At 58.2% G+C, this 11644-nt stretch overlaps 1 protein-coding gene across 1 annotated transcript in view; it reads left to right on the top strand.

Annotated features, from left to right (window-relative positions):
- Positions 1-4: 4 nt before the first annotated feature.
- The window catches only part of Nuak1 (NUAK family kinase 1), a gene marked incomplete at its 5' end in the record, with an annotated part of 59254 nt that continues 47614 nt past the window's right edge, over positions 5-11644 (top strand). The window contains one exon of the mRNA XM_012515295.2: positions 5-184. Coding sequence (XP_012370749.2) covers positions 5-184 — 180 coding nt within the window. The remainder of the gene's footprint in view (positions 185-11644) is intronic.

Below are 11644 nucleotides of genomic sequence, written 5' to 3'. Positions count from 1 at the left end.
CGGCCCGGCGACGGGGGCGGGGGCCGACGCGCCCGCAGCGCCCGCCGAGCCCCGGAAGCCGCAGGGCGTGAAGCGGCACCACCACAAGCACAACCTGAAGCACCGCTACGAGCTGCAGGAGACTCTGGGCAAGGGCACGTACGGCAAAGTCAAGCGGGCCACAGAGCGCTTTTCGGGCCGAGTGGTGAGTGTGCCCCGCGCCCCCCGGCCCCGCGCGACACTTGTTACAGCGCCCGCCGCGCGTGGGCCCACTTCCTGGCGGGGAGCAGGGTCGGGGTCTGCAGAGCCCGCGCGCCTCGGGATCGGGACTGGCCCGCGGCCGCGGTTGCGAGCTCGCTTTGTGCATGACCCTGGTCGCCTGTGTCCTGTTCTCCTGTCTCGCCTCCCCACGCAGACCCGGCTCTGCGTCCTCCTCCACCGATCCCCACCCCCGGCTCGGCAAGAGGACTCCTGTGCTTCAGAAAGGAACCCAAGGGGCAAAGCAGGAGAGCCGCGGCGGCGCTCCCGGGGGTGACAGTGCGGGGTGGCTTTTCGTGGGGTGCAGACCCCGGCCCAGGACTCCCGAGGGGCTGCAGGGTCTGGCGACTGCCGGGTGACAGCGAGCCCTGCTGGGATGCCTGGCGGCCTGCACAGCTTAGGGAGGGGAGCTCCGTGCCCCGGTCGCCTGTCTGGTCCCAGCCTGATGTGTTGTTATTTTCCTTTCTGCAGAACAGGCCCTTGAAATCCACACTGCCTGTGGCTGGAGAGTTGGGTTCAAAGTGCCTGACTGCTGCAGAAAGATTTTGTGTGGTGTGCGGTGGAGAACTGGCGTGTTGTTGTTTTTATTTAAAGCACATCAGATGTATTGGAATCGATTTAGGGCCAAAGTCAGAAAGTAATTATGAGACTCCATAAGTGCATTTTTTGGGGGGTAGTTGTTTTGGAGCCCAGAGCTGCCTATAAACCTAACAGCTGGCCACAGGGAAAAGCTAATGAACTGTCAGAGGAAGTGCTGGTGTTGACGTTTTTCTTTTGCATTTGTTCAGGGATAGTTCTGTGGAAAAATTGGGTACTGACTGCCAGCAAAGTTCAGTCCCCAAATTCTTAGTAGCTGCAAAACTGGACCCTCCCTGCATTTCTTAGATGCCTGGTTTGGATTGATATGACTTCATCCTAGGACTTGAAAAGACTGTTATTGTTTAATTAGAAATGTGGGACGTTGCACCTTTAAAAAAATTTTTTTTAAAGCTGCCTCATTAGGGCAAGCAAGTCCCAAATGTGCTGTACACAGGTGCCGTGGGGTAATGTGGACAATCTGAAGGGATGGTTGCAGTGACGTCTGGCCATACTGCCCGCTGCTCTGCAGAAGAAGTGGAGGAGCATGCGTCTCATTCATACTTTTCTTCTGCAGCCAGATTGCCCAGGCGGAATGTTGAATAAGAAAAGCCAAGCGTAGCTCCCCACCCGCCTGCCCGCTCCTGTTGTCTTAATAGCTGTTGAAGAACCGCGCTGGGAAGTTGGAAAGCAGAATAATGAGAACCAGACGCGGCTGGAGGGGCAGGTTGAAGCCTAATGCTTGCAGGGATTGAGTGGGAACAGGGCGTGTCTGGGATCTGTCTGCAAAGGGACCCCAACACCTCGGTGCTGGGGAGCTCCCAGGAGCTGTTTAGAAGTATCTCATGGCAGATGCCTTCTGGAGCGTCTTCGGACCCCAGTCCGGTGCTTTCCTCGCTCTGATCACAGCCGGGATAGAGGATTGGCAGCGAGGCAGGAGCCTGCCTGTGGCTTTGGGTGGGTCAAGCCTAGCTCTTTGCGGAAAGCGCGAACATTCCGCCGGGATTTCGTGGCACGGCCACGAGAGGGCGCTCTGAGAATGAGAGAGGCGCATTTCTTGGCAGAAGGAAAAACCGGCTATTATTGCCCAGTCCTTAGCTCGCTTTCCCATTGTGCTTGTAATTTCAGCAAAATCTCTTGTTTTACTCAAAAATTATGTAAAGATTTTGAGGCTGGCAGCAGGTCCAGGCCCCGAATTGGCAATTCGCAGACTGCTTCGTGTGTTCCCTCTGCCTGCACAGATGGGGAGGCAGATGGTACCAGAGCTCCAGGAGCAGACAGTCAGGTGGAAATTTCCTGCGCCTGGTCGAACAGAAAACAAAACAAAACAAAAATTAATCAGCGAGTTGATCTTGCCCAGTGCCCGGTGACTCAGGATATGTCAAGGGCAGCACAGATTTTTCATGCAAAGTATGAGTGTGGAATTTTCTTCTGGCTGCCGAGATGCAGGAAGCATTCGCAACTTGCCTTTCAGGCTCCGTTGGGCAGACTCAGAGAGAGCCGCGGCCGTCGGGGTGGATTTCCGGTCTGATGTTTTAGTGTCCTCTGCGCGGCTCATTTCATAGCACCTCTCAGCAAGAGCGTGGGGCTGGTGTCAGGCTCGGAAGGTGCTGTGATGCTGGGACGTCAGCTTCCCACAGAAACAGAGGCCCTGCCCAGAGGAGAGACCCCAGAAGAGTGGGGATGGTGGGCTTAGGGTTACACACGTGGGCAGGTCTGGTGACTAAACACTGGCATAGAGCATCGCCTTGGTGTTTGGTGAAACACAGTGCCGAAGAGTGTGGGGGTCCAAGGTTACTGCATAGCCACTTGGCTGAGACACAGACTCGGGCTCGCTGGGGGGGGGGGAGCCCGGCAGAGCCTCTAGCAGAAAGGCCAGGAGCCCTGGCTTGCGTTCAGGGCTTGGCTGGCCCTTTACTGGCTTTGCAACGTAGGCCAGCTTTGAGCTTTGGAGTCCCTGCTGTACTAGTACTACCAACTTCTTGGAAGGAAACAGTCTATAAGAAGCCTTGAAAGGGGGCACGAACCACTGAGGTTTCCCTCTCTAGTAAGCCTCTGTCCCTGTCTCACTAAGGATTTGGTTTTGGTCACTCTAAGGCCACAAGAGAAGCAGGATGGAGTGCATAGTTAGTCTTACATTGTGCAGAGAAAGGTAGGGGCGAGCATCAGCTTCTTAGGGCAGTTAAACTGTGATGCTAGGGCGATTGGGGCCGAGGCGAGGCCCCAGGCTGACGCAGACAGGAGGACCTCAGCGAAGTCCTGCACACGGGGCCCGTCTATTGCACGCCCTTCGTTTCAGTGTAGCTTGGTGGGGTCAACCCTCTGGGTCACTCTAGGCCTGCGTGTTCCTTGAGCTGAGGTCCCTGTGTCTTTAGGCCACACGAAGCATTGGCGAGTATTTTGGACTCTCGGGGGGGGGGGCCTGGCCTGGCATTGGCAGGCCCTGTGGGTAGCGTGTCCCTCTGTCCCCACCACAGCACTAGCTGGAGTGTAGTGAGGCATCTTTACTTACCGAGCCACAAGATGTGCCCGGAGGTGGGCGTCGCACGCTGCTCACACTGCTCGTTCTCATGCTGGACAGCTGCCCGTGGTGTGTGTTGGGGTGACCAGCCAGGGGCCTGCTATCCCAGAGGCCCTGTGGCCGTCGCGGCGTGTGGCAGGGCAGGTGCGCCGTGGCAGCAGCCAGGGTTCAGAGTGGAAGGGGCCTCGGGGCCCGCGTCCTCCCGACTCCTCCTCCCCAGGTGGGAAAAGGAGAAACTGGAGTGATCAGTGACTTCTCTAAGGTCGCACAGCTGGTGGCTGAGCCGTGCTGAAGCAACCCGATCCTTGGTTTGGAATTTTTGTAGCTTGCGTGTAGGAGGGCTGTGCTGGACCGAGACGTGGTCCTCACTGCCGGAGCACTCCTCTGTGGCAGCAGGCGGATGATGTGTGCCTTCAGATGCTGAGCTCACTCTGTTCAGCCTGGCACTGACGTATTCCTCTCTGCCACTCTCCTTGTGACAGGTGGAGTAGGACCTGGGGCTTCTGGTCAGTAGTTGAGAGGTCTGAGCACTCTGCCATCCCGGATGTAACTGGACTGGTGGCCGCCAAGTGGCCCAGTCCTCAGATGGAGTCTGTGTTGGGGAGGAGCGCTTCCGTCCCGCAGCGCCGCTGCTCCTGCTGCCACTGCCAGCCGAGGCAGGCGTCGCTCTGTGCCAAGCGCGCCACAGACCTCTCCTCTTGCCGAACCACGGTCACGTTGGGGGTGCGTGCTGGCTACAGCAATTTTGCAGGTGGGGAAGCGGCACCTGTGGAGGTGAGAGGACTTGCGGAGGGTCACACGGCTGGATGGCATCCAGCTATTCTGTTTGGAAGTTCACTGCTGCACAGACCAGAGCCTTTCCTGATGTCGTGCAGCTGGATCCTCCAGATGTGTCCACAGTCACTCACCACCAGTACTGGCTTACTTTTGTGTTGCTAGGACAAAATTTTTGACACCCACATGTTGAAGGAGGAAAGGTTTTTCCTGGCTCACAGTTTGTAGAGGTTTCAGGCCTTCGTTGGCTGGCTCCAGGGCAGCGTGGTGTGGCAGTGGGGTCTGACGCAGGAGAGACAGTCCGGCGGGGGGGTGGGCGTGAAGCAGTGTGACTTCCTTCGTTCCTTTTCCATTTCGTCCAGGTTGCAGGCCTGTTGGTTGGTGCCACCTGCACCCAGGGCGGGTCTTCCCCTTTAGCAAACCCATCACTGACGCCTAGCACTATGATGAAGCACCCACAAGACTAATCTCCTAGTGGAACAACTGTGGTCCACTCATTCCCAAAGCCCCACCTAGCAGTGTGGGAGACTTCAAGGGCGAGAAACGCAGATGCAAACCACAGCCAGCACCGGAGAGCAGCCCTGAGGGGATTCTTCTTCAGGTGGGTTTTGGTTGCCATCGGGAAGGGGTCACAGAAAACGGGCTGCGGCCAACTGTGTCAGTCTCCACCAGCTAAGAGGAGGCCAAGAGGATGGCCTGGCTTTGGGCTTCCGGAGACTGAAATGTGCAGCAGTGTAGGCTGAGGGCAGGGCCACTGTGTGTGGGGGGCTGGGCAGAGTAGAAGGCAGGGACTGCGCTGGGGGGCAGCCAAGGCAGTGTGGGGCAGTGATGGCGGCCATGCTGGGCACGAATTTGCTGACTGCAGCCTGCTAACTAGCCTGCCACTGAGCCACTTTCCAGATGAAGAAACTGAATCACGAGGGGTTAACCAGCTCGCCCAAGGTCACGTGCAGCCAGGGTTATCACTGGGTGTAACCACGGAGGCCTTCAGCTTGATCCCCCTGCAGGGGCTGTCCGGGTTCTGATCACACTGGCGCTCACCCTGTGGGTTTAGGTTGCTGGCCAGGAGCAGGGAGCTTCCTTTGGGGCCCAGGTGAGGCGATCAGAAGGGGAAGCCAGGGGGGCTGGGTGGGGCAGCCTAGTGCGCTGCCTGCCCGCTGGACCCGGTGCACTTGAATGATTGGGCGGGCAGGCGGCTCCCTCAGACCACACTGTGCCCTTTGTTCCCAGAGTCCCTGGGGTCCCAAAGTGGGGAGCTGTTCAATTCCAGGCCTGCAGACAGAAATCCCCCCAGACTTGCAGGTTAGCTGGATCCACTTCCCGTGGATCAGCAGGAGGTAAGGGGCTGGACCCGGGCATCCTGGCTGCCTGTCCTGGTGGCATCCCACATGTCACCCATGGGGCACTGTGGAGTCGACACCTTGCTGGTGCTGAGTGCAGAGGGTACCCACCAGAGGCAAGCAGTCCGGGACTGGGGTGGACACGGCAGGTGAGAAGCACCGAGGTGTGCGTCATCGTCCCCAGCTGCAGGGCCATGTGGGTCTGTTGGCAAGCAGAGAAACTGCTGGAAGTGAATGGCTGGTCACGGAGCGCAGTCTGCGCAGATGAGGCAGACCTTGCCCTGCATGAATTCCTTTTCTGTTACGTTGGCTCCTGCATGCGTTAGGGAGGGATGTAGATCCTGGGCTTGTCGGGCTCCTGGCCGCAGCTTCCTGTCCTCAGTGGCTCTGGAGTCAGACGGCAGAAGTCTCATTTGTCTCCTGCACATGAAAGTCCTGGAGCCTGCGTAAGTTATGATTTGTGAAGTATCTACTCTAGAGCAAAACGCATCTATCACGGAGTTGGCCCAGACGACACCAGCGGGTGCAGGAGTGGGGAGCTTGGGCCCCAGCATGAGAGGGGCTGGGCCGCTGACCCACCCGCCGGCAGAGTCTGGCTGGCCGATAAATTCCCTGGAAGCAGCCCAGGAGCAGCCAGATGTTGGCTTCCTGGCGAGACGCTTCGGTAAACTCTCAGCTGCGCGTAAAGAGCTGGGGCTGGGCAGGCCCACTCTAGGTCCACCCAGGAGAGGCAAGCACATGTCCACAGAGCAGCTTGTGCAGCCCGGGGAAGGTGGACACTCGGAGAGCTGGAGGAGAACCCGCCTGCCCACCCTTCCGGGGCCCATGAATCCCATGTCCCCTTTTAATATTCCTGAAAGGGGAATATTATTTAGGACCTGATGCTTTGGAATGTTTGTGGACATGATTTAGCATTAAAGAGAAATGCGGTACTTCCCTCATGCTAGGACCGGGATGGACCTTGCAGACATTAGGCCAAGTGAAAGAAGCTGGCTGTGGAGGACTGGCTAATGTAGGATTCCATTTCTGCGCAGAGTCCCAAAGGGCTGTCCAGGGGGCCAGGGAGCAGATTAGTGCTTGTCAGGGCTTCCGGAGGACTTGGAGGACAAGGAGAGGAGCTGCCATGCATGTGGTTTCTTCAGGGCCAGGGAGGGCATCTTAAAATGGTGATGTTGGTTGCCCGCCCCCTGGATATGCTATAAACGTCTGGTTGCACGTCTGACACGGACACCTTGCGTGGTGTGTGCACTGTATCTTGGTAAAGCTGTTATTTGTGGACAAAGCAGAGCCTGAGGTGGGGAGCTGGAGTGCGAGAGGGAGCCTGGATGCAGATGCTGAACTGCAGTTCCGCGGAATTCTCACAGGGGTGGGGGTAGAGGGCAGTGGTGTCCTGCCTGCCGGGCAGAGGCAAGGAGAGGCCGGCCAGCTCTGGAGCAGACTGCACGCATCCAAGCCCCTCGACGGGGCTGGCTGCGGCTTCCTTACTGCCTGTCATCTCCGCTTTCTCTGGCTGCCCCAGCTCTCCTGACAGCGCTTGTTCTTGGGCTCGTTGAGAAGAGGCGGTGAGCCCCGGGGCTGAGCTGGCTGCACACAGAAGGCGTGCAGCAAACGCACAGAGGCTGGGCTTCTCTAAGGCACCTGTGTCTAAGTCAGGGATCTCCTTCTCCGGTGGCCAGGTGGGGGAGGCCCCATCCTGGCCCAAAGCAGCCCCCACATGCAGGGCTCGGTGAGGACCCCACCAGCTGGGTGCCCGCTCCCCTTGCATGGCCTGCACATCCCTGGTCACAGCTCTTCTCTCTTCTTTCTCTTGGCCTCCGTGTTCCCCTGCTCAGTGATGCAGCATGCACAGGGCCGAGGGGACCAGGTCTGCAGGGGGGCGCCCACCCTGCGCTGGGACTTGGCACACCCACTGGCCACTGAGCTCCCCCGCACTTACCTGTGCCTGCGGATCAGTCTGGGTATGTCCATGAGGTGTAGCGAAGGCAGCCTCGGCCAGTGTGGGCTCCCATGCTGCCCCCAGTACATGTGGACGTGTCCCAGGGAGTGTTTCCTCCTGGAGAAGGAGCACCGACTGGGACCCACCGTCCCACCAGGAGTTGTTCCAGAAGTAGGATTGGGAAGCACGGACGGTGCTGGAAACTGGAGCTTCCCTGGCACTTGAGGGCCTTCGTGTCCTGTCCTTGCTGGTCCCTGGCTTGCTCTCATTGAGCATGTGAGCGTGCACACACACACACACACACACACACACACAAGCACACACATCCAGTTGCTGGGGACCAGGGTCCCATTTGCTGTGTCCCTTGAGGGTCCTGCCTGGGTCTCTGGATCCCTCCTTGATTTTCTTCCTGCACACAGATCTCATGTGTGAGCCCTACTGTCTGCCCCACCAGGAAGGAAGTGGGTGCTGTCCTGCCTCCTGCTTTCTTGGCCTGCAGGCTGCTCCCTAGGAGGAGCCTCTGCCAGGGCTGGAAGTGGCTGCGGCCTGGCCACCCCTCTCGCTCCCACTGCACGTGCCCAAGGCGTCCCCAGCCGCCCACCTTCCTGAGGACCCAGGACCAGCCCCGCGGCCACAGCGCTCCAGGCCAAGGCGCTGGTGGAGTTTCCAAACATTTCTCCTCGGGTTGTAAATCAAGCACTTTAAGAATTGTAAACGGGCTGGAGTGCAGAGTTAATGTACGTCTGGAAAAAACAGCATTGTGATTTGGGGTTTAAACCCGAGGACAGAGTTCTGCTTGGTTTACTTCCCAGGAGATGCTGGGCTTCCAGGGAGAAGGTGCTGGGACGAGGCTGTGTAGGTTCAATCTCCCCATGGGTGGGTGCTGGTTCTCGGGAGGCAGGCTCAGTCTTTCAGCTGCAGGCAGGGAGGCTTCCAAGTCTAAAAATGGAGGCTAGGGCCAGCCAGATAGCTCAGTGGACTAAAGCACCTGCTTAGGCAGAGTGCAGTAGCCAGGGTTTGATCCCCAATGTGCCCCCAGGCAAGCTGAGATGGCGATTGAGACTGGGCATGGTGGTGCACACTTGTAATCCCACACTTGGGAAGCTGAAAACAGGAGCATCGTTACAAGTCCAATCTACATAGTGAGACCCTGTAGACCCTGTTATCTATCTATCTATCTATCTATCTATCTATCTATCTATCTATCTGATGTGGCATTTAGCTGGCCTCCCCCTCAGGGGGCTCCAGGGCCATCAAGCATTTGATGGCAGGTGGAGAACGCATCGTGCAGGCGGTGGTCACCGTGCTGAGCTGGGGCCTGCATGTCCAGGGGTGATAATGAGGTGGACGGCCAGAGAGCGAGAGGACCAGACTCCGGCCCAGTTTCTCTAGCTGTGAGGCATGTGGTCCTTGGAGTGGTCATTGAGTGCCGCTTGGGGGAGGAGCTGTCTTAGGAGAGCCCAGAGGGGCCCTGTGTCACAGCCCTGGTGTCACCTGTGCTAGGTGACCCTGTCCACTTGCAGGAAAGCTGGGGAGGTGCAAGAGCAGGGCTCCCTGTCCGGGGCTAGATCTCGGCAGGACCCCGTGATGTGGTGTGGTATGGCGAAGGCTGCCCCAGGACTGCGCTTGGCTGTCACCTGGGAAACGCGGCCTGTGTACCCGCCTCCAGGCTGTCAGCGAACATGAGCGATGGCTATGGGGCTTAACAACAAAGGTAGGGCTCCTTTGTGTTCTGTGGGGTGACCGAAGAGGGTACTGCTCCCACTTGAGGGACCCAGGAGTCAGGGGGGTTTGCGTCAGGCCCCCATGAGGCCAGAGACTTGCAGCTGTGGATCTGGATCTTTGTGAAGATGCCACAGCTCAGCATCCAGTGAGAGCGCAGTACCCAGCAGCAAGGGTCAGCACCCGGGGAGAGGTCAGTGCCCAGGGGGAGCTCAGTACCCATGAGAGTACCCATGAGAGCTTAGTGCCCAGTGAGGGCTCAGTACCCATGAGAGCTTAGCACCCATGAGAGCTCAGTACCCATGAGAGCTCAGTACCCACGAGAGCTCAGTACCCAGTGAGGGCTCAGTACCTATGAGAGCTCAGTACCCAGTGAGGGCTCAGTACCCATGAGAGCTCAGTACCCAGTGAGGGCTCAATACCCAAAAGAGCTCAGTATCCATGAGAGCTCAGTACCCACAAGAGCTCAGTACCCAGTGAGGGCTCAGTACCCATGAGAGCTTAGTGCCCAGTGAGGGCTCAGTACCCATGAGAGCTCAGTACCCACGAGAGCTCAGTACCCAGTGAGGGCTTAGTACCCATGAGAGCTTAGTGCCTAGTGAGGGCTCAGTACCCATGAGAGCTCAGTACCCACAAGAGCTCAGTACCCAGTGAAGGCTCAGTACCCATGAGAGCTCAATACCCATGAAAACTCAGTACCCAGTGAAGGCTCAGTGCCCACAAAAGCTCAGTACCCACGAGAGCTCAGTACCCATGAGAGCTCAGTACCCATGAGAGCTCAGTACTCATGAAAGCTCAGTACTCAAAAGAGCTCAGTACCCACGAGAGCTCAGTATGCATGATAGCCAGCGTGGACTCAGTACCGAGGAAGAGCTCAGTACCAAGGGCAGCTCAGGTGCTGGGCCTCTGGTCTTGAGTAGGTCTGAGGAGACTAAGGAGGGCCCACCGGCCAGTGAGGGGTCTCAAAGGCAGAGAAGTCTTGGCTTCGTGCCAGTGTCGCCCTCACAGGTGCACAGGCGAGGGGTCCCTTGCCCCTTCTGTGCTGAGTGCATCGCCCGTGCTGTCACGTGCACTCAGGAGACCCTGAGACAGACCCCGTGGGTGCCCTGCTATGCCGCAGTGGGAACTAGGGCCACAGTTATGCTCTTTAGGACAGGAGGAGCTGGCCAGAGCGCCGCCTAGCCTTGTGAGCTCAGCCGAGACCTGGCCAGCTTCCCGGGCGGGAGATGAATCCCTGTCTTTTGTCCTGTGCTGCACGTTCCTTCTGCCTGGCCAGGTTCGGGCTGAAGAACACCTGGGCGTCTGTGCGCTCCTCCCGCGTGCTGGTGTGATGGGCATGGGTGACCTCAGGGAAGAAGACAGCCCCTGCCCAGCGCACTGCCCCGATGCTAGCCTGCTCCCACGGCCCGCACCCGACCCTCCTCGCCAGTCCATTGACAGAGACTGATTTCCTCCTTGTTCTCTGATCTTGGAGAGATTTCATCACGTTACATCAAACACCCATTGTACAGGGCCGGCTTTCTCATCATCCATTAAGAGAGAGGGCAGCAAGCTTCGAGAGACTCCCGGGGAGGCCGCGGGAGAGAAGAGAATGAGAGGTAGCTGGTGAGACCAGAGCCCAGGTCCTGGCTCTGTGTGTGTGCGTGCATGTGTGTGTGAGTGCAAGTGTGTGTGCTCATGTGCGAGTGTGTGCGTGCGTGCATGTGTGTGAGTGCAAGTGTGTGTGAGTGTGTGTGCATGTGTGTGAGTGTGAGTGTGTGCGTGTGTGCGTGCATGTGTGAGTGCGAGTGTGTGCGCATGTGTGAGTGTGAGTGTGTGCACGCATGTGTGTGAGTGCGAGTGTGTGAGTGTGTGCACATGTGTGTGTGCGAGTGCGAGTGTGTGTGCGTGAGTGTGTGTGTGCATGTGTGTGAGTGCGAGTGCGTGCGAGTGTGTGTGTGTGTGTGTGTGTGTGTGTGTAGTGATGCTGCTCAGGGAGGGCCCTGTTTGAATCTGAGTTAGGCGGGTGGAGGGCATGGATTGGGGGGCCAGGATCTGGTGTCAGAAGTTCTGGGAGGAGAGGAATTGGGCCCACCCAGCATCTGCCTTCCTCGAAGTGCAAGGAGGCCCAGGGCACAGGGAGGACACTCGCCCTAGTGCTTCTGGGTGCTGGCAGTATTTACTGAGTAGCAGGGGTGCTGAGTGCCTTTTGTGGTGGTGCTGGATGTTGCGCCTGAGCCCCCTGTGTGCCAGGCAAGTGCTCTGCTGCTGAGCTACACCCTAGGCTGTGGCTCCCCTGTGACTGTCACCATCATTTTGCAGACAGGAAGTAGATGCTTGGAGGAGCCAAAGCCAAGAGCCAGGACCTCAGGCTGGGCTGCCAGCCTCCAGTGTTGGTGGTTGTGACCCCGGCTCCATGGCCTAAAGTACAGAGCCTGCCTTCTGAGGAAGGCACTTGGGGACTGTAGTTCCACAGCCTCAGGCCTTCTGTGTATTCCTCACAATAGTTTGCTGCCTGCCTGTTGTGTCAGACCCTGCCTCAGGCAGCAGCAACGATGA

Source organism: Octodon degus, unplaced genomic scaffold, assembly GCF_000260255.1.
Source record: "Octodon degus isolate 3935 unplaced genomic scaffold, OctDeg1.0 scaffold00004, whole genome shotgun sequence".
In the NCBI taxonomy this organism is placed as follows: Eukaryota; Metazoa; Chordata; class Mammalia; order Rodentia; family Octodontidae; genus Octodon; species Octodon degus.
Note: the sequence above shows the minus strand (reverse complement) of the source record. Positions and strands in the feature narration are given on the sequence as shown.